This window comes from Pituophis catenifer, unplaced genomic scaffold (assembly GCF_029215685.1).
Source record: "Pituophis catenifer annectens isolate HBS135680 unplaced genomic scaffold, rPitCat1.0.hap2 SCAF_13, whole genome shotgun sequence".
NCBI lineage: Eukaryota > Metazoa > Chordata > Lepidosauria > Squamata > Colubridae > Pituophis > Pituophis catenifer.
Genome location: NW_027256893.1, coordinates 19,311,636 through 19,338,142, shown reverse-complemented (window position 1 = coordinate 19,338,142; position 26,507 = coordinate 19,311,636). Strand labels below are relative to the sequence as shown.

The following is a 26,507-nucleotide window of genomic DNA, read 5'->3' as shown; positions in this document are numbered from 1 at the left end:
GAATCTCTCCCCCCTCTCTCTCACACACACAGAGGGAGGGAGGGAGGGAGAGAGAGAGAGAAGTATGTATAAATCTGCCAAAATCCATTTTATTGGTTCATTGCAATTTGTGATCCAATTCAATTCCAGCTTGAATCCAGTTTGATTTTAAAAAAATCGTTTCAATTTACCTGGAATGTCTAAGCCAGTGTTGGCAAATCTTTTCGGCATCTGAGTGGCGAAATGGAGCACTCGCGCAGGGGAGTGCCAGAAGCCAAAAGAGCAGCAGCTCAGCACGCATGTCCGTGCCAGGAAGCTGAGCTTCCAGTTTCTGGCAGGCGCATGTGTGCCAGTCACCTGGTCTTCCGGTTTCTGGTGTGCATGCATGCATGAAGACCAGCTGGTCGATGCACCATGTGCACGCCAGAAACTGGAAGCTCAGCTTCCCAGCTAGGGCCTGCGCACCAGGGAACTGCACTTCCGGGTTTCCGGTGCTACCGCGTGCACGACCAGCTGGCCGGCATGCATGCGCGCTCCAGAACCCAGAAGAGCAACAGGCAACAGCTGGTGTGCCAAGAGGGATGGCTCTATGTGCCACTTGCGACACGCGTGCCATAGGTTTGCCAACCCTGGTATAAGCTAACCACTTTCATTCAAACTTCAAAAAAAAAAAGAAAAAAAGATTAGAATAAAGGCTTTTTGGGCACACATAGACGTTCTTCAAAATTGATCCAGATCTATCCAGTGGCATCAGTTTGACTAGACAGTTGCAACTGACTTGCTGATTCAGTTCAGAAATCTCATCTGATCCAGAGATTCATTTCTACAGCCTTCAAATCAAGTCTCCAAATTGAACATTTTTATGCTGCCACAATACGGCATATTACAACATACACTAGATCAGGGGTCAGCAACCCGTAGCTCTGGAGCCGCGTGCGGCTCTTTCATCCCTCTGCTGCAGTTCCCTGTCACCGGTCGGCTCCACAAATGATAAGGCTTTTGGTTAGGACTGTTAGAGGAAAAAGGACGCCGCGCTAGGAGGAGAATCTATGGTGGGGGAACTGGACTTCCGGTTGGCAAAGAAAAAGGATGCTGCGCTAGGAGGGGACTCAGACTTCCGGTCAGCTCCAGAATTGAACGGAGGGCTTCTGGTTAGGACCTTTGTGGCTCTTTGAGTGTTTAAGGTTGCCGACCCCTGCACTAGATCCATCCACCTATCTCTATTTTTTTAAATTGCTATGTTTTATTTAATTGAATCTCTGTATCTTTCAGAACCAACAATCTCTTGCAATCTCGTCTGCTAATTGCGGCAAGTCCATTCATGCTGTCTATGAGAATAAGCAAATGGGAGGTTTAAAAAACTGGTGTGCTTAAGATACTACCCAATATCCAATCCACACGTATAAAGGTTTAGATTTTTGGCCTCATTTCAAAATGAGAAAGGAAAAGACTGAGTGTGCAAGACTGATAAAAATGAAGGAGGGAGTCCAAGGAACAGAAGTTAATCCATGATAAAAGTACAAGACTGATAAAAGTGAGGAAAGGAGTCCGAGGGACAGGAGTTAATCCATCCATGTCCTTGGACGGCATCTAGAAGCAGCAATAATTTGAGAGGGAAGGTGAGCTGCTGACACCTCTTCCTTTGCATCGTCATTCAAAGGTTTTTCTTAATTTTAGCATTCTTCAAACATTGCTGTCTTATCTCTGACTTAGCAAAGGTGGCCAGAGGAAGACTTCTGCTTTTCCTTCCTTAAGCTTCATGCTCAGACTGCATAATTTGCCTATAAGAACTTCCGAAACTCTTATCCACCAAACAAGAACATACAGGTAATCCTCAACTTACAATAATGTGTTTAGGTTGTAAAATGGGACTTTTGTGGTTTGCCAGTAGCCTGCGGAGCTGGCAGCGGAGTCAGACAGCGATGAGGCTGAGGAAGAACAGGGGCCAGTCCTGGAGGCTGGGGAAGGCCCAGATGAGGGCTCTGCGTCGGAGGCAGAGATGGGGCCAGGGCCATCGGGGAGTGATGTGCGGACTCCGGAGGCTCCAGAGGCTGACAGTAGAGAGGCAGAGGAACAGGAGGAGCCTGTATGAGAAGAGCTGCCAGAAGGCAGGAGCAGATAAAGCAAAGAAGATGACTCAGGAGTACGGACAAGAGATGATTGGCCCCTCCCATAAGGCTTAAAAGACCAGCAGTGGAGTTTGGGCTCTTTGTCAGAAAACAACATTGATAGTATTGCTGGACTTATCTCTTGTCGACGTGTTCTGCTTTTGAACTTGTGCCAAGAGAAGCCTTTGGCAGTTTGCCTAATTATACCAAGGTTGGTAATAAGACTGAAGAATTTGTGCTATGAAGAGTTTGTTTTAAATTTAGTTTGGACTACGCTGAGAATGAGTTAATTCTCAGATGTTTTAATAAAGTCTGTTTGTTTTGGAACTGTTTGCATCGATTACTACCTACCTGGGCCTGGGTCACAACAGGGACAAAACTCACCTAACAACTGTCTTGCTTAGCAATAGAAGCTCAATTGTGGTCATAAATCAAGGATTACCTGTATTTAGACCCAAGAAAGAGGGAGGCGTGAGAAAGACACCCAAGATAACCCCATGTTGATATTGTTTGGTACGTGGGTCCAATTCTCTCCTACAACAATAAACACCGTTTAAAAATATGATTACAGGTAGTCCTTGACTTACTGCCGTTCATTTAGTGACCGTTCGAAGTTAAAACGGCCATGTCTCTTCCTTGATCTTGTGTCCCTTGAAGACTAACGACAATCCTGAAAGTCTACAGGTAGTCCTTGACTTACAACAGTTCATTAAGTGACCTTCAAAGTTGCAACAACACTGAAAAAAGGGACTTATGACCGCTTTTTCACACTTACGACCGTTGCAGCATCCCTGTGGTCACGTGATCAAAATTCAAATGCTTGGCAACTGACTCGTATTTATGACGGTTGCAGTGCCCCCGGGGTCGCGTGATCCCCTTTTGCGACTTTCTGACGAGCAAAGTCGATGGGGAAGCCGGATTCGTTTCACAACAGGGTTACTAACTTAACAAGTGCAGTGATTCACTTCACGACTGTGGGAAGAAAGGATGTAAAATGGAGGCAAAACTCACTTAACCAATGTCTCATTTAGCAAAACAAAAGCTTGGGGCTCAACTGTGATCGTAAATCGAGGATACCGCTATAAACGTGGGGCCCTGAAATACAAACCCTACAACCTTCTCATTAGTTTACTGATTCTTTTCTCTCTCCTTAATACCCACAGTATCTGCAGTTTTGTGATCAAATCATCTTGCTGGAAGATGGGGAGATGTTGGAAAGTGGTACCCACACGCAGCTGTTGAAAGCCAAGGGCCGTTACGCTCAACTCTTTTATAACCAGCGCGCAGAAGATGTCATTGTGGGTTTTAGTTCTCCGGACTTATTTTGTGCTGCTGCCTATTAGCATCCTCAAAGTTAGTTCTCGGGTACTGGGTGAAAGCTTCTAGAAGAGCTGTCTTCTGACACAGCATGGGATGTGAAGCCTTTTGATGCCTTTTACCAGCAACCATTGGGTAGGATAGAGACATTCAAGAGATTGGACAAACATTTGTCTGAAACGTTATAGGGTTTCCTGCCTAAGCAGACAGTTAGACTAGAAGACCTCCAAGGTCCCTTCCAACTCTGTTATTCTCTTCTCTTCTCTTCTCTTCTCTTCTCTTCTCTTCTCTTCTCTTCTCTTCTCTTCTCTTCTCTTCTCTTCTCTTCTCTTCTCTTCTCCTCTCCTCTCCTCTCCTCTCCTCTCCTCTCCTCTCCCCTCCCCTCCCCTCCCCTCCCCTCCATTCTAATTCTAATTCTAATTCTAATTCTAATTCTAATTCTAATTCTAATTCTAATTCTAATTCTAATTCTAATTCTAATTCTAATTCTAATTCTAATTCTAATTCTAATTCTAATTCTAATTCTAATTCTAATTCTAATTAATTCTAATTCTACTCTGCTCTGCCCTGCTCTGCTCTGCTCTGCTCTGCTCTGCTCTGCTCTGCTCTGCTCTGCTCTGCTCTGCTCTACTCTTGCTTTAAAACCTCCAAGGTCTCTTCCAACTCTGTTCTTCTATTCTATTCTATTCTATTCTATTCTATTCTATTCTATTCTATTCTATTCTATTCTATTCTATTCTATTCTATTCTATTCTATTCTATTCTTCATCCCAATCTATTATTCTATTCTATTCTATTCTATTCTATTCTATTCTATTCTATTCTATTCTATTCTATTCTATTCTATTCTATTCTATTCTATTCTATTCTACTCTACTCTACTCTATTCTTGCTTTAAAACCTCCAAGGTCCCTTCCAACTCTGTTATTCTATTCTATTCTATTCTATTCTATTCTATTCTATTCTATTCTATTCTATTCTATTCTATTCTATTCTACTCTACTCTACTCTACTCTACTCTACTCTACTCTACTCTACTATTCTTCCTTTAAAATCTCCAAAGTCCCTTCCAACTCTGTTATTTTGTTATATTTCAATGCCTAATCCACACTTACCAAGCACGAGCGCAAAGAACAATGTGGCTTATGCACTAACACTAGCACTCTTGCAGATTTCCACTGCAATTTTCACCTCGCAAACTTTTCGAAGCATTGCACGGATGAAGAGAAAATGTACAACAGCAGCAGTGTCTGTGCAGAGAGCAAAGGGGAGGTGACTCAGGCAATCAGTACCACGTGAAATACTGTGATACTTTTTCCGCGTGCATTGTTATATTCCAGGCATGTGCCAAAAGGACCAGAGTTTGTGGATCAACCCCCACCAAGAGCCAGGCAACGCCTTCTGGTGCCTGCGAAGATGACAAAAGAGAGAGAGGGTTAGGCGGAGAGGCACAGCTTTAGAGATAATCATATGCAAAAAAGTGCTTATTACAATAATGTAGGTAATAGCAGGTCCGGTTACTGTCGAATCTCCACTTTCATAAGACCTAGCTAATTTGGATAATAGCAGTGTATGATAGGAAGTGAAGTCTAACAATATCTGGATGGCTATACATTTTGCAGTCTAATGGATGATACTTATGGCCCAGTGATCAAGATAGTTTAGGAGTAGCCCCTGAATCAGAAAGGCAATAGAAACAATGGCTGGAGAACATTACAAGATAGTCCTCGACTTATAATAGTGACAGTTCAAAGTTACATCATCGCTGAAAAAAAGTGACTTATGACCGGTTTTCACACTTAGGACCATTGCAGCCTCCCTATGATCACGCGATCAAAATTCAGATGCTTGTGTTCTGATCCAGTTCCCAAACATGACAAACCCTCTGAAGTTAACTCAAAGATTCCTTTATTAGGAGCGGCAAAAAGTTTCTCTCTCACTGCAAGCTAACAAGTCCGACTGGCTGGAAGATGAATAGTTGTCTGCCGCATCTATTCATCTCCATCCCCTATCTTTTATCCCCAGAGCTCATGTGGGGCTTCAAAGCAGCGGTGGCTTTTCTGTCACAAGGACCGGCCCATACATTTCCACTGCTCTCCTCTCCTTTGCCTTCTGTGCATCCCTGCGTCAGGCACTGGACCCAGCTGTTCCTTCTCTTCCTCATCAGCCACCTCCAGACCTGGGGGCTGTTGACTCTCCATCTGAGGGCTAGGCTCCACCTCTGTCTCTATCTCTGATAGCTCCATTCCCTCTTGCCCCTTGGAGCTCTCTGGTTGCCTTGATGCTGATCCTGACTCCTATGCCTCCTCCTCCTCATCTGATATGGCTAAGGAGGGGCCGGCGGCCAACAGGCCACAACAGCTTGGCAACTGGTTCATATTTATGACGGTTGCACTGTCCTGGAGGTCACAAGATCCCCTCTTGCGACCTTCCGAGAAGCAAAGTCAATGGGGAAGCCAGATTCACATCACAACTGCGTTACTAACTTAATAACCACAGTGATTCACTTAACAGCTGTGGCAAGAAAGGCCGTAAAATGGGACAAAACTCACTTAACAAATGTCTCACTTAGCAATAGAAATCTTGAACTCAATTATGGTCATAGGTTGAGGACTGCAAGTCGAGGAATATCTGTATCGTGTTGAGCTTGTAGGCTTCCAGGAGAAGTCTGCTTAGATGTTGTAGGTAACAAGCTGTTGGACTAAACTGACTTGGGGTTGAACACACCAGGGTATTTTTATATTCTTAACAGATGAGGAAAAACTGTCAGGACTTAGAACAATCAATAGTTTTTAGAAACAATAGCTAACATAACTTCCTTGGGTCACTGATACTGTTCCTTCCAGTATCAGATGCTGGAGAAAAACAAGAATAAATAAGTGTTATCCTCAAAACAAGTTTATGGGGTGTCCTATGGGTTAGACCAGGGATGGGGAACGATGGCCCTGCTGTCTCAGGAATTCTGGGAGTTGAAGTCCACAAGTCATAAAGGAGGCCGTTGTTCCTTACCTCTGAGTTAGAAGGATGTTGTATATGATCTAGCTGGGCTTCTATATTCTCAAATAAAAAATTCTTTGTTTACTTTAGATTGAAGACAACCAATTTCTTTCGTCATCATCAGACGAATCAATGAAAAAGAAAGACATCCAGGATCACGATTCAGACATCTCTCCGACAGAAATGAAAGTTCCTGGTAAAATTGTTTCCTTTCCTTCTTTATATTTTTAACGATCACAAGTATTAGTTTGACTCTCCCCTCACTTTTCATCTCCCAAGGTTTTGATGAACCTGATGATACAGAGACTAAGAAAGATCTTGAAGAAGGAACAAGCAGAAGTAAGTTTCACTTTGTCTTCCTGCACGATTAAATTCCCAGATCTCAGTGTCAACCCCTGTGGAGTGCAAAAACACCCAGGCTTGCTTAGAAATCTGCTTCAAGGTTAGACCTTGGTAGTTTTTAGGTGAAATTAATGTTGCCAAGTCAGTGTGAAATAAGAATGCTTTTTTCCCGCAAGTATTAGCTTCCCACTCCCTTGTTCGCTCCTCTTTAATTTCCTATGGGAGGAACCAATCACCTCCAAGGTATGGCTTTACTCCTGAGTCGACCCTGCTTTCTGAGTTGTTCTTGTCTTCTGGCAGCTCTGCGCATCCACACACTGGGAATGGGCTCCAGATGTTCCTCTGCCTCGCTGCTGTCTAGCTCCCTCTCTGCCTCAGAGGCAGAGCATTCGTCTGAGCATTCCCCAGCTTCCATGATTGGCCCACGTTCCTCCCCAACCACCTCATTGTCTGATTCTGCTGCCAGCTCTGCTGGCCGCCAGCAGGCTACAACAGAGCCTGAGGATACAGAGACTAAGAAAGATCTTGAAGAAGGAACAATCAGAAGTAAGTTTCACTTTGTCTTCTTGCGTGATTAAAGCCCCAGATCTCAGTGTCAACTCCTGTGTCGTGCAACACCACCCAGGTTTGCTTAGATAATTGCTTCAAGGTTAGGCCTTGGTACTTTTGAGGTGAAATTAATGCTGCCAAGTCAGTGTGAAGTAAGAATGCTTCTTTTTGCAAGTATTAGCTTGACTCACCCTTCACTTTTCATCTCCTAAGGTTTTGATAAGCCCGATGAAACAGAGACTAAGAAAGACCTTAAAGAAGGAAAAAGCAGAAGTAAGTTTCACTTTGTCCTCCTGTGTGATTAAACCCCCAGATCTCAGTGTCAATCCCTCTGTAGTTCAGAAGAACCCAGGTATTCTTAGATAATTGCTTCAAGTTTACTTTTGAGGTGAAATTAATGTTGCCAAGTCAGTGTGAAATAAGAATGCTTTTTTCACACAAGTATTAGTTTGACTCTCCCTTCACTTTTAATCTCCCAAGGTTTTGATAAGCCGGATGATACAGAGAGTAACAAAGCCCTTAAAGAAGTAAAAAGCAGAAGTAAGTTTCATTTTGTCTTCTTGCGCGATTAATAATAAATAATAATAATAATAATAATAATTTTATTTCTATACGGCCCTTCTCCCGAAGGACTCAGGGCGGTGTACAGCCTATTTAAAAACACAAGACAAAACAGCAGTTAAAAATTAAAATAATTAAATAGATTTGGCTCAATTTAAAACCCCAAAAATTTAAAATACCCCAATTTAAAATTATCATGTTGATAGGCCAGCCTGGCGGAACAACAGGGTCTTCAGTGCGCAGCGAAACACCCGGAGGTCGGAGATCTTGCGTATTTCCGGGGGCAGTTCATTCCACAGGGCTGGGGCTCCCACAGAGAAGGCCCTCCCCCTGGGTGTCGCCAACCGACATAACTTGGCCGATGGCACCCTGAGGAGACCCTCTCTGTGGGAGCGGACTGGCCGGTAGGAGGCTATTGGTGGCAGAAGACGGTCTCGAAGGTACCCGGGTCCTATGCCATGGAGCGCTTTAAAGGTGGTAACCAACACCTTGAATCGCACCTGGAATTAAACCCCCAGAACTCAGTGTCAACTCCTGTGTCGTGCAAAAGCACCCAGGCTTTCTTAGATAATTGCTTCAAGTTTACTTTTGAGGTGAAATTATTGTTGCCAAGTCAGTGAGAAATAAGAATGCTTCTTTTTGCAAGTATTAGCTTGACTCTCCCTTCACTTTCCATCTCCCAAGGTTTTGATAAGACTGAGGATACAGACCCTAAGAAAGACCTTAAAGAAGGAAAAAGCAGAAGTAAGTTTCACTTTGTCCTCCTGCGTGATTAAAGCCCCAGATCTCAGTGTCAACCCCTGTGTAGTGCAAAAGCACCCAGGCTCCCTTAGATAATTGCTTCAAGGTTAGGCCTTGGTACTTTTGAGGGGAAATTAATGTTGCCAAGTCAGTGTGAAGTAAGAATGCTTCTTTTTGCAAGTATTAGCTTGATTCACCCTTCACTTTTCATCTCCCAAGGTTTTGATAAGCCTGATGATACAGAGACTAAAAAAGACCTTAAAGAAGGAAGAAGCAGAAGTAAGTTTCACTTTGTCTTCCTGTGTGATTAAAGCCCCAGATCTCAGTGTCAACCCCCGTGTTGTGCAAAAGCACCCAGGCTCCCTTAGATAATTGCTTCAAGGTTAGGCCTTGGTACTTTTGAGGTGAAATTTATGTTGCCAAGTCAGTGTGAAATAAGAATGTGTCTTTTCGCAAGTATTAGCTTGACTCTCTCTTCACTTTCCATCTCCCAAGGTTTTGATAAGCCGGATGATACAGAGAATAACAAAGACCTTAAAGAAGTAAAAAGCAGAAGTAAGTTTCATTTTGTCTTCTTGAGCGATTAAACCCCCAGAACTCAGTGTCAACTCCTGTGTCGTGCAAAAGCACCCAGGCTTTCTTAGATAATTGCTTCAAGGTTAGGCCTTGGTACTTTTGAGGTGAAATTAATGCTGCCAAGTCAGTGTGAGGTAAAAATGCCTCTTATCGCAAGTATTAGCTTGACTCTCCCTTCACTTTCCATCTCCCAAGGTTTTGATAAGACTGAGGATACAGAGCCTAAGAAAGACCTTAAAGAAGGAAAAAGCAGAAGTAAGTTTCACTTTGACCTCCTGCGTGATTAAAGCCCCAGAACTCAGTGTCAACTCCTGTGTAGTGCAAAAGCACCCAGGCTCCTTTAGATAATTGCTTCAAGGTTAGGCCTTGGAACTTTTGAGGGGAAATTAATGCTGCCAAGTCAGTGTGAAGTAAGAATGCTTCTTTTCGAAGTATTAGCTTGACTCTCCCTTCACTTTCCATCTCCCAAGGTTTTGATAAGCCTGATGATACAGAGACTAAAAAAGACCTTAAAGAAGGAAGAAGCAGAAGTAAGTTTCACTTTGTCTTCCTGTGTGATTAAAGCCCCAGATCTCAGTGTCAACCCCCGTGTTGTGCAAAAGCACCCAGGCTCCCTTAGATAATTGCTTCAAGGTTAGGCCTTGGTACTTTTGAGGTGAAATTTATGTTGCCAAGTCAGTGTGAAATAAGAATGTATCTTTTCGCAAGTATTAGCTTGACTCTCTCTTCACTTTCCATCTCCCAAGGTTTTGATAAGCCGGATGATACAGAGAATAACAAAGACCTTAAAGAAGTAAAAAGCAGAAGTAAGTTTCATTTTGTCTTCTTGAGCGATTAAACCCCCAGAACTCAGTGTCAACTCCTGTGTAGTGCAAAAGCACCCAGGCTTTCTTAGATAATTGCTTCAAGGTTAGGCCTTGGTACTTTTGAGGTGAAATTAATGCTGCCAAGTCAGTGTGAAGTAAAAATGCCTCTTATCGCAAGTATTAGCTTGACTCTCCCTTCACTTTCCATCTCCCAAGGTTTTGATAAGCCTGATGATACAGAGACTAAGAAAGACCTTAAAGAAGGAAAAAGCAGAAGTAAGTTTCACTTTGTCCTCCTGCATGATTAAAGCCCCAGATCTCAGTGTTAACCCCTGTGGAGTTCAAAAGCACCCAGGCTCCCTTCCATAATTGCTTCAAGGTTAGGCCTTGGAACTTTTGAGGTGAAATTAATGCTGCCAAGTCAGTGTGAAGTAAGAATGCTTCTTTTCGCAAGTATTAGCTTGACTCTCCCTTCACTTTCCATCTCCTAAGGTTTTGATAAGCCTGATGATACAGAGACTAAAAAAGACCTAAAAGAAGGAAGAAGAAGAAGTAAGTTTCACTTTGTCCTCCTGCGTGATTAAACCCCCAGATCTCAGTGTCAACCCCTCTGTAGTGCAGAAGAACCCAGGTATTCTTAGATAATTGCTTCAAGTTTACTTTTGAGGTGAAATTATTGTTGCCAAGTCAGTGAGAAATAAGAATGCTTCTTTTCGCAAGTATTAGTTTGACTCTCCCTTCACTTTTAATCTCCCAAGGTTTTGATAAACCGGATGATACAGAGAGTAACAAAGACCTTAAAGAAGTAAAAAGCAGACGTAAGTTTCATTTTGTCTTCTTGCACGATTAAACCCCCAGATCTCAGTGTCAACCCCTGTGTAGTGCAAAAGCACCCAGGCTCCCTTCCATAATTGCTTCAAGGTTAGGCCTTGGAACTTTTGAGGGGAAATTAATGCTGCCAAGTCAGTGTGAAGTAAGAATGCTTCTTTTTGCAAGTATTAGCTTGACTCACCCTTCACTTTTCATCTCCCAAGGTTTTGATAAGCCTGATGATACAGAAACTAAGAAAGACCTTAAAGAAGGAAAAAGCAGAAGTAAGTTTCACTTTGTCTTCCTGTGTGATTAAACCCCCAGATCTCAGTGTCAACCCCTCTGTAGTGCAAAAGCACCCAGGCTCCCTTAGATAATTGCTTCAAGGTTAGGCCTTGGTACTTTTGAGGTGAAATTAATGTTGCCAAGTCAGTGTGAAATAAGAATGCTTTTTTCACACAAGTATTAGCTTGACTCACCCTTCACTTTTCATCTCCCAAGGTTTTGATCAGCCTGATGATACAGAGACTAAGAAAGACCTTAAAGAAGGAAAAAGCAGAAGTAAGTTTCACTTTGTCTTCTTGCGCGATTAAACCCCCAGATCTCAGTGTCAACTCCTGTGTAGTGCAAAAGCACCCAAGCTTGCTTAGATAATTGCTTCAAGGTTAGGCCTTGGTACTTTTGAGGTGAAATTAATGTTGCCAAGTCAGTGTGAAGTAAGGGTGTTTTTTTTCACAAGTATTAGCTTGACTCACCCTTCACTTTTCATTCCCAAGGTTTTGATAAGCCTGATGATACAGAGCCTAAGAAAGACCTTAAAGAAGGAAAAAGCAGAAGTAAGTTTCACTTCGTCTTCCTGCATGATTAAACCTCCAGATCTCACTGTCAACCCTTCTGTAGTGCAAAAGCACCCAGGGAGTTGCTAAGCTTCAGAAACATTGAACTAAATGGAGCTTCTCCGCTGTTTTCTGGAATTGTAAGAAAGAGATACTATGAGGCAATGAATATGCTCTATAGGCTAGAAACCAATCATCTTTAAAGATAAAGACTGGGTTTGACTCCACTAGTTTTGGCTGACTATAGGAACCAGTGCTCATCTCCTTTTCAAGGCTATTGATCCAGGGCTATGAAGTTATTTCTGTGGTCATGTGGCCAGCATGCTGTTACCTTCCCACCGAAGTGGTACCTCTTTATCTACTCGCATCTGCATGTTTTTGAACCGAGGATGGGAGCTCACCCCATGTGTATCGCTCAGGTCTCAAACCTGGGCTGCCGGCTTTCTGGCCAACAAGCCCAGAGTCTTAACCACTCCGCTGCCCTTCTAGAAAGGCTTATCATATTTCTTCAAATATAAAGAAAAGGCAAGCCAGAGATGCTTTCTGTTTTGACCTAGGCTTCCTTAGAAAATATATAGCACAATTTTAGTCCCGGCAGACCTCTTTTATTCATACGGCTGTGAATTATTGTCATTCCCAGTCTGAAAGATTTCTCAAACAGTATTTCAGGGGAGTGTTTACAAACACCCACCTTATCTCCCTTGGAATGCTGCCAGAGAACTAATTGCCACACGCAGGGCAAGGCCAAACTTAGCACAGAATCAAACAGAACCTTCCCAAAGCTTTTACCAACCAGATAAACTATAGTAATTGCTTCCTGCAAAAGCTCACATCCAGTTCGCTCCTCTGTTATGTCTTATGGGAGGGGCCAATCATCTCCAAGCCTTACTCCCAAGTCAACCCTGTTTTCTTAATTGTTCCTGTCTTCTGGCAGCTCTGTGCATGTGCACACTGGGAACAGGCTCACACTGTTCTTCTGCCTCACTGATGTCAGACTCTGGAGACTCCGGAGGCAGCAAAGAACTACCAGATGGCCTTGGACCTCTCTCTGCCTCCGACTCAGAGTCCTCATCCGAGCCTGCCCCAGACTGCAGGACTGGCCCCCGTTCCTCCCCAACCTCCTCACTGTCTGAATCTACTGCCAGCTCTGCTGGCTGCTGGCAGGCCACAACACTTTCCCCCAACTGAATGGAAGTTCTGGAAGTGCCACATTTTTTAAAAAAAAAAAACATTCAAAATTAAGTAAAAGACCACAGAGAGAGGCCTGGTGAATTCTGTGCCTAAAAAGTTCAAAAGAGGAAATGATGATTAAAAAATAAAAAAGTTCAAACTCCAAGCTAAATCAGTCCCTTGGGGCTATTTTCCTTCTGACCTGCCTCTCCTTTGTTCACAATCAAAAGAGGAGAATAAGAAAATCAATCGGGTTTTGCATCCCAGCTGCTGGCAGTATTGATCACTTCAGGTAAATCAATCTCCTTCCCAATTACATTCTTGTCACGGGCTTCCATTCATTCAACAGCCATTAGAGAAACAAAAGGAGCATTTTCCATATGGCTTCATCCAGGGGGAATGGCAGGAGTGGGGGGGGGGGTTAAGGCCCTTGCGAAGCTGCAAATGTTCATTTGAGGAGCTGGGCTCAACCGACGTCCAATTTTGCTTGAAATGCATGAGAATTGTCATCCCTGGGTAAGGTTGTGGTCTGAATAAATGCTTGAAAAATGATTTCTCCCACAGCTCCTGAAGTTCAGCTGATTCAAAAAGAGGTGAAGGCAGAAGGTTGGATCAAATGGGAAACCTACCATACTTATATCAAGGAATCTGGAGGTACACGCCATAACCGGTTGCACAATTTCTGAAATGCATTTGTTGCTGGTAAATAAGTTCAGCATTGTTGGAAGAAAAATCCACCTGGTTCAGTTCCAAGTGAGGGGAAAGACACCGGAAACATGGAGGCTGATTGGAAAGATGGTTTATTGATGGACAGGACCACATGGGTTTTGAGGTCCTGGGCAGCTGAACACATGGAGGAGAGAGTAAGAGGTATTTATACCCTCTCTCGGGCCTTGCCCTTGAGCTTCCTGTTCCTGTGCAAGATATGCATTCTATTGGTTGTCAGACTCCCAGGGGGCTATGCAGCTATGCAGTTGTAGCTAACTTTTTAAGTTGTCTGAATTAAGTTTGATTGGATTCTGAGATGATGCAATGTCCTTAGGAAATTTTGAAATGCAGTGAGCCCTGCTGTCGGATGGGTAGAGGGCTAATCCTATTATGTCCTGAGGGGTCATGTCTTAATCCCATCACCTTGGAGTTGAAGGTCTTTTGTTTTGTAGACAGGCTGGCCCAGTCCTTCTCAACGGGCACCAAATACCTGCTGGGGGCAAGGAGCTGAAGCTCTGAGTTCTGTATCCCTTAAGATTTCTATTTCTCTTTTAGGCGAAATATTCTGCCTTTTTAATATTTCCTAAAATATTTCATTCTTCTAGGAGGGGTGAGTGGGTGCTGACTTTTTACGGCAGGTTATGCAAATTCAGCCGCTAGCTCTTCACCGTAACTGGTTCAGTGGTTGTGTGAAGTCAGCCTTCATATCCCCAGGAATGCAGCATGGTTTAACATCCTGTGTCTACATTCCCCCCCTAGGTTTCCTATTGTGGTTTGTCATCATTCTTCTCTTTGTTTTGATGACTGCCAGCTCAATCTTCAGCAACTGGTGGTTGAGTTTTTGGCTAAACCAAGGATCCGGGGTAAGTAAGTGCCATTTGGCACCAAAATGTCATTCCGTTTATGTTGGGGGTGTCCCACTTTGATAACTTAAAGACTTATGGACTCCAACTCCCAGAATTCCCATCCCTGGTTTATGTCCTCCTGTACACGCAGAGTGTTATAAAAACATCCCAATAAAAAACCAAAGACAAAACCACAAGCAATAAATCTTACTTTAAGATTCAGAGGATTATTTCATAAGCAATTTGGAACATGAACAGTCAACATAGCAATCAGAGGTGGGTTTCAGCAGGTTCTGACCAGTTCTGGAGAACCGGTAGCAGAAATTTTGAGTAGTTTGGAGAACTGGTACTAAAAATTTTGAGTGGCCCTGCCCTCATCTATTCTCTGCCTCCCAAGTCCCAGCTGATCGGGAGGAAATTGAGATTTTGCAGTATCCTTCCCCTGGAGTGGGGTGGAAATGGAGATTTTACAGTATCCTTCCCCTGCCACGCCCACCAAGCCATGCCACACCCACCAAGCCACACCTACAGAACCGGTGGTAAAAAGTTTTTAAACCCACCACTTGCAATTGCAATGCAATTTCACAACAAAAGTTACATTATTAAACCATTGCAATGGGATCCCATGACACATAGCAGGTCCTACGAGGACTGCTATCAGGCAAAGGACACCATTCCCATCTCAAGTCACATTTCTTATACCTTCTTTTTTACTCACAATACACAATCCATAGTTTCACTTCCTTGTTCTTTCTGACATTCTTACTGACTGTCACTCTCTGCAAACACCCATGTACGTCTCAAACCTCTAATCCATCGGCTACTTTCAGTTCCCTATTTCTCACAGTGTCAACGTTCTGATTCCAAACATATCTCAAAACTACGTACTTTGCAAAATCACATTTCACAGCAACAGCTCAGTAGGGTGACAAATAGTTCTGATACACTTTGAAATCTTTCTATCTAAACTTGGATCCGTGTAGCTTTTTTTAAGGGCCTGCTATCCTTCTGAGACCTATGGACTCTGGTAGTCTAATAGGTTATTTGTCTGTTTCTCACAAGAACCTGGGCTGGCAAAAAAAAAAAAAAAAAAAGTCAAGTAAGACTTCATGAAGTTTCATTTGGACAATATTCCCTTTCCACAAACTTTCCTCTACCTCTACTTTTTTTTTGACAAAAAACCCAGAGGCAAAGACATGGCCAAGAAGAGACAATGTGTTGTGACTCAGGCCCAAGTAGGTAGTATTAGATGCAAACAGTTCCAAAACAAACAGACTTTATTAGAACAGCTGAGAATTAACTCATTCTCAGCGTAGTCCAAACTAAATTTAAAACAAACTCTTCCTAACACAAATTCTTCAGTCTAATCACCAACCTTGGTATAATTAGGCAAACTGCCAAAGGCTTCTCTTGGCACAAGTTCAAAAGTAGAAGACGCCGACCAGAGATAAGTGCAGCAAGACAAGAAACAAATCTATCAACGTTGTTTTCCGACAAAGAGCCCAAGAGCCGTTGCTGGTCTTTTAAGCCTTATGGGAGGGGCCAATCATCTCTTGGCCCTACTCCCGAGTCGTCCTCTTTGCTTTAGCTGCTCTTGCCTTCTGGCAGCTCTTTTCATATGTGCACTAGGAACAGGAGGAGATATATAACTGATGCTCCTTTTCCCCCTGTCTCCTATTTAAGAAAGAAGGAAATGCTTCTCTTCTTTTTTTTTTGCTTCAAATCTGTTCTTTAGAACATGATCTGTAACCAGCCTCAAAACAGAACCTGCAACAAAGGCAGCATCACCAACAATCCTCAGCTTCACTTCTACCAGCTGGTCTTCGGGATGGGTGTGATTGCCATGATTATCCTGAGTTTCATCAAAGGTTATGGTTTCACTAAGTTGACCTTACGAGCTGCCTCCAACCTCCATAACACCATGTTTTACAAGGTATCATTAAACTTTGGTTAACCATCATTGTGGTTCCATATATATATATATATATATATATATATATATATATATATATATATATATATATATATATATATATCAAGCTATTTAGCTTTCATCAGCTAGTCATACCCTTACTTGGATTCAAACTTGGGCTTCCTGCATGTTAGGCAGTTGAATTAACCTCTGAGCCACAAGTTCTCCTCCCTTCATCAGCTTGAGCCAGGGGAAAGATTAAGTGTTTTTCTATTGAGACACCTGGTCTACCCCAACATGTGGGAGGAGGCAAAATATATTTGACAGGGAGAATGAAGCAAATTTAATTTTATAAACCTAATTTGGGGTGTGTGTGTGTCAGAAAATCATTCAATGCCATCAGGCATGAACAATCAGACCCACGCTTGTAGAGTTCAAGCAAGCTACTTTATTGTTCTATGCCCATTCTACGGGAATCTCCTCATTGCTAGCTTTTACCTGGGAAACACCAGATAAGGCTCAAAGACAAGGATGGATGGATGGATGGATGGATGGATGGATGGATGGATGGATAGATAGATAGATAGATAGATAGATAGATAGATAGATAGATAGATAGATATGATAGACAGACAGACAGACATGGAATACACCATAGACAAGGAGGTCAGATCTGGATTTTTTCCTCAAGGCCAAAAGAGCATTTCTATAGAAATCTCTCATGTCCATCGATCCAATTTTAAAAACTAAACTAAAACTAAAATAAAACTAAAGCTTAGAAAAGGCTATAACTTCTTGATGAATTTCAGAGATGCAGGAAATAAAGTTTCAGGAAAGGTTTGTGGCCTGAATCCGCTTACAGCTAACAATCTGTTACTGGAAAGTAGTTTTCTTCCAAGTCAATTAAATTCTCTGTTGGACATTGCTTTCCAGCAAAGGATCTGGTTGGAATGTTCTGCCCAAATTATGGCTGGTTTTACAGACTGGGTTGATTGAGCTCAGCCATCTGTTAAGTGCCTTCCCCTTTCTAGTTACATAAACTTCATCTCCCAGAATTTCCCGACCCGCTTAAATATAAGTAAGAATTCTGGGAAGTGAAGTCCTCTAACCTGTAGGTCACCTTGGCCAAGGAAGACTAGCATAAATCAGTGGAGAGCAGATGAACTAGAGTGCCATATTTTATGAGAACCCAACAATGGCTTAGGGCCAGGGTACTTACGGGACCGCCTTCTGCCACCAATAGCCTCCCACCGGCCGGTTCGCTCCCACAGAGAGGGCCTCCTCAGGGTGCCGTCGGCCAGACAATGCCGGCTGACGACCCCCAGGAGGAGAGCCTTCTCTGTGGTGGCACCTACCCTATGGAACAATCTACCCCCAGAGATACGAGTGATCTCCGACCTTCGGATTTTTCGTCGGGCCCTAAAAACTCATTTTTTCCAGTTAGCCGGTCTGTCTTGATTTTAGGGTTAGTTTTTAAAATTTTAATATTGATTTTAATTGATAAGTTTTAAATTATGGGCCAAATTATAAATTATTTTAACTTTATTTTTAAACTGTGATGTTTTGTATAGATGTTTTTATCTTGGCTGTTCACCGCCCTGAGTCCGAAAGGAGAAGGGCGGTATAGAAATTTGAATAAATGAAATGAAATGAACGTTGTTCTATTATTTTGCACTTAGCTAAAACAGATATTACGATTCTGCAAAAAGAAAAAAAAAATCCCATTTCTAGCAGAAGGCTTTAATTTCTACCGCTGTAGTTCTAGGATGGTAATTTTTATTGATTACGAACTCTTTCTCCAAACACATGTTATTAGAAATGAGTCCAACCACTCTCTTTTCTTTGCTCCTTCATAAAGCAGCCTTTAAAATCTTTTCTAGTCATTAGGTAAAGGGACACGGTACCTTTTATAGGGACGCAGTGGCTCAGTGGCTAAGACGCTGAGTTTGTCGATCGAAAGGTTGGCAGTTCAGCGGTTTGAATCCCTAGCGCCGCGTAACGGGGTGAGCTCCTGTTACTTGTCCCAGCTTCTGCCAACCTAGCAGTTTGAAAACACGTAAAAAATGCAAGTAGAAAAATAGGGACCACCTTTGGCTGGGAAGGTAACAGCGTTCCGTGCGCCTTTGGCGTTGAGTCATGCCAATCACATGACCACGGAGACATCTTCGGACAGCGCTGGCTTTTCGGCTTTGGAACAGAGATGAGCACCGCCCCCTAGAGTCGGGAACGACTAACACCTATGTGCAAGGGGAACATTTACCTTTACCTTAGTTATTAGGGGGGAAAAGAAGATAAGTCCCTGTTTTGCATTTTTTTTTTTTAATTTGATTTATATGCCGCCCTTCTCCGAAGACTCAGGGCGGCTTACAATGTGCTCAGCAATAGCCTTCATCCTTTTGTATATTTATACAAAGTCAGCTTATTGCCCCCACAAACTGGGTCCTCATTTCACCTACCTTAGAAAGGATGGAAGGCTGAGTCAACCTTGAGCCTTGGAGAGATTCGAACCCTGCAGTAATTGCAGGCAGCTGGTCTTAATAACCAGCTTAATAACAGGGTGCCTTAAACCTCTGTACTACCAAGCTGAAGCTTAGGTGAAACCTGCCTATTTCTGCCATCCAAAAACTGAGCGCTACAAAAGGCTTATCTATTATCTCGTGGCGTTGTTATTGCCGTTCTACGTTGTTTGTTGCATATTGTAGTGCTCTCTCTTCTCCCCCCCCCCCCAAACATCTTCCCCACTTATCTACAGATCTTGAAGAGTCCAATGAATTTCTTTGATACCAATCCCACCGGCAGAATCATAAACCGTTTCTCTAAGGATATGGACGAAGTGGACACGCGATTGCCGTTTTACCTCGAGAGCTTCCTGCTGCAGTTTTTCGGACTCCTGGCCATCTTTACAATTGTCACCGTTGTCTTTCCTTACCTCCTCATCAGCATGGCGGCCCTAACGATCATTTTCATTCTGCTCTTCCAGTAAGTGGGATGTTCTGCATGGGCGTGGCCAATACATTTTTATAAATAGATGATTGACAGCAGCAGCCCTTAGACTTATATACCACTTTACAGTGCTTTACACTGTAAACAGCACGCCCATCCACCAAGCGTGGCAGCCCTGAAGATCCAAAGTAAAAGATGGCCTCCAAGGCTGACCCAGCCCCTCTCTAAGTGGTTTACAGAGTCAGCCTATTGCCCCCAGAAATCTGGGTCCTCATTTTACTGACCTTGGAAGGAAGGAATGGAAGGCTGAGTCAACCTTGAGCCTGGTGAGATCTGAACTGCCAAATTGCAGGCAGCCGGCAGGCAGCAGAAGTAGCCTGCAGTACTGCACTCTAACCACTGCGCCACCGTGGCTCATATGATCATATAACAGATGAGATAGGTAGATAGATAGATAGATAGATAGATAGATAGATAGATAGATAGATAGATAGATAGATATAGATAGATAGATAGATAGATAGATAGATAGATAGATAGATAGATAGATAGATTAGAGAGATAGCGAGACAGACAGACAGACAAACAGAGGCATATGATTGCGCACGACATACCTGCATTCCATCACAGTATTTTTCAGAACACCATCCAAGACCTCAAACGAATTGAGAACCTCAGTAGATCTCTGTGGCTCTGCTTAATCACATCTTCAATCCATGGTCTTAGTACGATCCGTGCCTTCAACAAGACAGAGGACTACATAAAACAGTAAGTTTCCCGCTGTTGTTGTTGTTGTTTTTTCTTCTTTTTTTCACTACCCATCTCTCCATTCTTAAGTACGGCTGTTTTACTGTTTTCCACCTGAGCACCGATCTTGTGCCTGCCGCGAAATTGATGAAGCCACTCTGCCTATTGTGCTACCTAAGTGGGAGATATCCAGGGGTTTTTCCATTTGCAGAAAATGCTGAGCTGCTGGGAAGCTCTCTGATTGCCCTATGGATTCTCGGGATTGTCTCTAAGTGCAGCCGTATACGACCCCCACGAGAGCACTTTATATTCCTCTGCAACCATTAAACTATTCTTAAGATCTGGTTTCTAAAGCAAAGGAATTCAACTTTTGAGTCTTCTGCCTGTTTCTGGCAGAATCTGAGGCTCGGTGAAAAAAACGCTAACCAGTAACTCAGTGGGAGGATAGGGTGCCTTTTCCAAGCCAGTAGAATGGAGGGATTTGGATTGTTTTCCCACTATGCAATCTATAGCTTCTTCTAGGGTCATCCAACCATCATTGGCCAAAATAACAGTAATGCGGACAAGCTTCATAGCACTTTAGCGATAGATCGGCGGGGAAAATGGCTTTAGCCCTCTTTCTCTAAGAGAGGTGTAATGGTACATGGGAATGAACTTGGAGACCCAAGTCTGAAAATGGTCAGATAAGCAGCACTTGAGCTGGGACTGGGGTGGAGAAAAGATCTCAGAAGACACCCTCCCTAGTTTTCAAGACAGTGAAATTAAGGAAGGGGGGAAATGCTTTCAAGACATGTTACTGTAACCTTGCACTAAAGATAGTGTTAGTACTTATGGTAGGTACCAGAGGTGGTATTCAGCTGGTTCTGACTGGTTCTGGAAAAGCGGTAGTGAAAGTTTTGAGTAGTTTGGAGAACCGGCAAATACCACCTGGCTGGCCCCGCCCTGATCTATTCGCTGCCTCCCGAGTCCCAGTTGATCGAGTCCCAGCTGATTGGCTGGGTCTTCTTTTGTTGCCCTGCACAGGAGAACGGAGCTGGAAAGCAGGTTAGTGGGGTGGGGTGAGAATGGAGATTTTGTAGTATCCTTCCCCTGTCATGCCCACCAAACCACGCCCACAGAACCGGTCATAAAAAAATTTGAATCCCACCACTGGTAGGTACTTCTTGTCTAGACTACCTTTAAGGGCTGACAAAAGCTTACAAATAGTTTGTGCAATAAGTTCATCTCACAAATCTAATGTGGTCACTTAAAGACCTATAAAGTCACATAAAACATATTTACGAGGATCCCACGGTTCAACCCTGAGCTACAAATATTCTCTTCCATCGATACAGTAGTAGTGGCCAAAATTATGGAAATCTTTTGGGAAAAGTGTATTTTTGAGGTTTGATGGCCAATAACACCACTTTTTTTTTTGGAGTTTCAAGATAATCCTATTCCACTGCTGGAATGGCCTAGGAATATTCCAGACCTTCACCCAATTAAAAGTCTATGGAGCCGACTCAAGAAACTTATTAGTCAGAAGCGACCCAGCAATAAAACCCAGTTAATAGAAGCAATCCTTCAATCTTGGTTTCACATTAGAACAGCTGCAGAGCTAAAAGACTTGGTTCACTCCATGGGAAGAGGTTGTAAGGCCGTCATTCATGCTAAAGATTACCTAACGAAGTATTAACTGACATGGTGATCATTTTTGTATATCTCGTTTTTTCTATGGTGATAATTTTTGTATGTCTACCTGTTTCACTTTTCTTCTTTATACTGTAACTGCTATTCTATAGCAAATCCTTCATAAAAGTTATTGCATTACATTCTTGATTAAATTATCTTTCCATTGATATATAATTTTATGGTACTACTCCAAAAAAAAATAATAATGGTGTTATTAGCTAGTTTTAGAAAATAACACTTTCCCCAAAAGGTTTCCACAATTTTGGCCACCACAGTATATTAAACTTCATGACTGCCGAGCTTTATCGGGACGTTGTGACTTTGAATCAGAACATGTGTTGTTAATTGAGCAACTAAGTTAAGCATGTTTTGCAAGTCCTGCCATGGAAACTAGAGACCTGATGTAGGGAAGGTTGTGGATCCCACTACCAAGGGGTCCTTTTCTCCCTTTCGTGAGAAAAGAATAAGCAGCTCACATTAAAAGAAGGAAGAGGTAGAGGAGAAAAGCACACCACCTTCTCCACCTTGCCCAAGGATGCAGACCCTAATATCTTTGTTTTTGGTTTTGTTTAATTGACTACCATCTTATTCAACCGAAGTTAAAAGTGGGTAGCTTCTTGGATAGACCTTCCTATCCTTCAAGCTGCAGTCTCCACCGTGGCTGGCATGAATATTCATGGCATGACGTGAACATGCTGCTGCAGTTGTAGTTTTTCAAAGGGAGATCTTGGCAGGATCTCCCTTACCGTCAAGGTAGTCCCAATTCTCATCACTGCCCAGAAAGAAAGCAGACAATATCTACAGAAGGAAAAATTTCTTATTTCTAATACTACTGTATGGTTATTTGGCCTCTCTATAAAAGAGAAAGGAAAAGAGATGATAGCTAGAAGGGAGATAAAGCCTTGACATAACACTCATTTTGTGCATGTGCCTCAGTAAAGGTTCATTCCTCCTCCTTCTCCTCTTTCTCTTCCTCTTCCATCTTCTTCATCTCCTCCATCTCCTCCATCTTCATCTTCTCCTCTTTCTCCACCTCCTCTTTCTCTTCCTCCACCATCTTCTTCATCTCCTCCTCCTCCATCTTCTTCATCTTCTCCATTTCTCCTCCTCTTCTTCCTCCTCCATCTTCATCTTTTCATCTTTCTCTGCCTCCTCCTCTTTCTCTTCCTCCCTTCTCCATCTTCTTCATTTCCTCCTCCTCCTCCTCCTCCTGACTGCTAATTTGTTTAGTTCAGCACCAGCCTGCTGGAGATAACACTGTCAACACTGTTCCTCACCTGCCTCCTACCAGTGTTGGTGAGAGTGTTCTTGGTGGAAGAAAGAACCAGCAAGAATATCAAGGAACTACCAAGGACACTACCACCATCACTGATTGGGCAAGCCACTTATATAAAGAGAGCAAATCCCACTCCCTTCTATCATTGATGATGTTACTTAGTTTGGTCGTAAAACATCTGTAAGAAAACCCCCATGCTCAGAGAGCACCAAGTTCAACCCTGAGCTACAAATATTGGCTTCTATCAATCCAAGACAACTATTGAACAACTCATTCTTACTTTTGTTTCAGTTTTACGATCTTGAATAACGAAAACTCAAACCATTTCCTTATGTTTAACTATGCACTACGATGGTTTGCATTGAGGACAGATATTCTCATGAGCTTCATGACGTTGATTGTAGCCCTGTGTGTGATCCTCAGCCATTCTTCTATCAGTACTGCAGAAAAAGGCTTGGCTCTATCTTATTCTCTCCAGGTAAAAACTTGGTGGGCAGGATCTTCAAGTAATTCACCCTTCGTTTTCCGAGTGTAGACTGGATCTTGACTGGCGTGATATTAATAACATAAAAAGAATGGGTTTACAACATGTGAATGGATATTGTCAAGCGCCTGGGAAATCAGGAGATTCGGGCAGTTCAAACGAGTATAAAGCTTTATTGCAAGCTTAAGTTCTCTACAAGAATCTGGTCAAGTGACCGTTAAGGGAAATGCATGGGAGTTAAGAATAGCAAGGAATTCAAGGAGGGCTGGATTTAGATCTCTTGTGGGCATGAAAAGACTCTTGACTTATGATGTGTTTGACCCATCCCTCAGCGTCAGCCTGATCATCTCCTGCATCTATCTCTCTCATCTTCCAACAAGTTCAGGAGAGTGAGAATATACAGGCACACAAACATACATACACACATGCAGAGAGACAGAGAGAGGGAGGGAGGGAGGGAGGGAGAGAGAGAGAGAGAGAGAGAGAGAGAGAGAGAGAGAGAAGGAGAGAGATATTTGTAACTGCAGGCTGTCCTTGACTTACAACCACAGTTGGGACCAGAAGTTCCATTGCTAAGCGATGTAGTCATTAAGTGAGTCATGCCCGATTTTACAACCTTTGTTGCCACATTAGGTAAGCAAATACAGCTTCCCTTATTGTTAGAAATTCTTTGTATATACAGCATCACAGAGCAAACAAAAAGTACAGTCACCATGTGCTTTACTGCTCAACTGTTTTACCATAACAGGAAACAGGAAAATCTACTTAGAACAAAAGAGCATAAAATACCTACCATAGAGCCAAACTTGTAAATGCTGCCATCTACTGGCTGAATACTACTCTAGTTGTTGCAATACAATACATTCCAACAATGAGTTCCAACACTTAAGGACTTTGCTTGTCACAAGGCATCTGGAAAGGTCACAAATAGCGGTCATGTGACCCCAGGATACTACAACTCTTGTAAACACATGCCAATTGCCGAGCACACGAATCGTAGTCATGGGGACTATGTGACTCACTTAACAAATGTCTGTTAGCAACATAAATTTTGGGTTCAATTATGGTTATAAATTAAGGACTACCTGTGTACCTCCTTCCATAAGGAATAGGCCTGAAATGATTAAAAAAAAAAAGCTTCAGGAGAAGGAAATGGCATTGTATTTTTGTATTGAACTTTGAAGCAAATTCCTAGACATGGAATTTTTCCATCCTAAATTCATCTCGTTTTTCAAATGCACGCTGCAGCCCCCAAAGCGGATTGTTAAAAACATCCATGGAGCAAAGCCTTCTGCAGTTTTCTCCATATGGTGGGTCTCAGGATACCAATTAAAAATAACAGACACACAAACACACAAACCCAAAAAAGTTTTAAACTCCTGTAAATCTGACATATTGCCCACCCCTCTGGTAGAACACGGTCCCACCTATCACTTTACTTTCCTCCTGTGAGTTTTGGAAACCTTTATCTCTTATTTGGGGGAACCTGCTCTGTCCTTTGATATCGTGGGTTCATCCAGTTGTGGCCCAAGAGTAGGGCCAACCAGGCATCGAGCAACATATGAATGATGCTCAACAATGCAAATGGACTAAGCAAAAGATTTGCCACAGGTGAGCTACCGTTTCTTAAAAGGTATTTTGCTTGCATGAATCCAATTTTAAGGACAATAAAAATTACAACCGTAAAGGTAGCCACCACCATCCCACTTACAACTGTTCATTTAGTCACCGTTCAAAGTTACGACGGCACTGAAAAAAGTTACTTGATGACCATTTTTTCACACTTACGACCACCGTTGCAACATCCCTGCATGGTGACCGGATTAAAATTCAAAGGCTTGGAGACCGATTCGTATTTATGATGGTTGCAGTGCCCATTTGACCTTCTGACAAGCGCAGTCAATGGGGAAGTCAGATTCACTTAAGAACCCGCCTTCCTAATTTAACAAATGTGATGATTCGCTTAACAACTGTGGCAAGAAAAGTCGTAAAATGGGGCAAAACTCCCTTAGCAAATGTTTCACTTAGCAACATAAATTTAGGGCTCAATTGTGGTCATAACTTGAGGACTAGCTGAACATTTTTTCATGCAATTTTAATCCTAATTTTAATAATTGATCTACCCCATCAATGAGTTGATCTCTCCTTCCAGCACATTTCCAGAAAGGAAATCCCAAATCACATTCATGTGAATTTCAGAAGATGAGAAGCTCCATGTTGGATCGGATTTGCATTTATCTAATATTCTGGCCCCATAATAGTGGTCAGAATTTCTTAAACAGGAGATGTGTACAGCAGCATCTGTACACATTTGTGGCTACTGTTCGCCCACAATAGGAGTCAAGAGATTTGCAGCTTGTGAAATGGGATTTTTTGAGTGGTAACTACCAAGGAGTTTATATCCTTCGTGGATTTCTCTAATCTCCTTTTAAATTCATTCCTGATTTATTTATTGAGGCCACATACATATGCTGCCTACTCGTGCAAATCTACAGTAAAGCAGGGCTGTCTTAACGCCTGATGGGCACTTGCCCGTGGGCCCCACGAGCATAGTGGCCCCATACTAATCTGTGCATGTGAACCCTTCAATGCACCTTGTATCATATAAATACAGCAACTGTATGGCTTACTGAGTATTATTGTGTTTTCCAAGCCTCGTGTATTGTTCCAATGTTGATCATGTTGATTAGTTGCTGCTGCACAGCATGTTTTTAATGTTTCAACACTGGTTTTGTCGGAAGTGCCAATAAAATAAATATAGGTTTAATTTTATCAACCATTTACATTTTTATTCCTGTGAGTAGTTGCCGTAGAGGCCCCAGTACACGGCTTTGCCCGGGGCCCATAATACTGTTAAGACAGCTGTGCAGTACTGTCGTTTGCTTGTACCAGATGCCTATGGAACTGTGCTGGACAGTGGTGGGTTTCAAAATTTTTCGCTACCGGTTCGGTGGGCGTGGCTAGGTGGCGGGGCATGTGACTGAGTGGGCATGGCCAACTTGATGTCATGCCGACGGCCACTCAGTCACATGACCCTCCCACCAAGCCACGCCCACAGGAAAAGATAGGAAAAATTTTGGAATTTCCACCTATCTAACCCCGTCCTCCCTTCACCAGTCGCCCCCGTTT

General features: G+C 42.8%; 1 protein-coding gene across 1 annotated transcript in view; it reads left to right on the top strand.

The window, feature by feature from the left end:
* The window catches only part of LOC139323744 (ATP-binding cassette sub-family C member 12-like), a 67,052-nt gene that overhangs the window by 28,676 nt on the left and 11,869 nt on the right, over nt 1-26,507 (top strand). Inside the window, exons 15-35 of the mRNA XM_070953211.1 lie at nt 3,251-3,385; nt 6,492-6,597; nt 6,681-6,740; nt 7,122-7,289; nt 7,506-7,565; nt 7,773-7,832; nt 8,538-8,597; nt 9,090-9,149; nt 9,366-9,425; nt 9,917-9,976; nt 10,193-10,252; nt 10,735-10,794; nt 11,011-11,070; nt 11,288-11,347; nt 11,563-11,622; nt 13,357-13,446; nt 14,260-14,363; nt 16,081-16,278; nt 19,010-19,236; nt 19,831-19,968; nt 23,186-23,372. Of these exons, the coding sequence (XP_070809312.1) occupies nt 3,251-3,385; nt 6,492-6,597; nt 6,681-6,740; nt 7,122-7,289; nt 7,506-7,565; nt 7,773-7,832; nt 8,538-8,597; nt 9,090-9,149; nt 9,366-9,425; nt 9,917-9,976; nt 10,193-10,252; nt 10,735-10,794; nt 11,011-11,070; nt 11,288-11,347; nt 11,563-11,622; nt 13,357-13,446; nt 14,260-14,363; nt 16,081-16,278; nt 19,010-19,236; nt 19,831-19,968; nt 23,186-23,372 (2,073 nt within the window). The remainder of the gene's footprint in view (nt 1-3,250; nt 3,386-6,491; nt 6,598-6,680; nt 6,741-7,121; nt 7,290-7,505; nt 7,566-7,772; nt 7,833-8,537; nt 8,598-9,089; nt 9,150-9,365; nt 9,426-9,916; nt 9,977-10,192; nt 10,253-10,734; nt 10,795-11,010; nt 11,071-11,287; nt 11,348-11,562; nt 11,623-13,356; nt 13,447-14,259; nt 14,364-16,080; nt 16,279-19,009; nt 19,237-19,830; nt 19,969-23,185; nt 23,373-26,507) is intronic.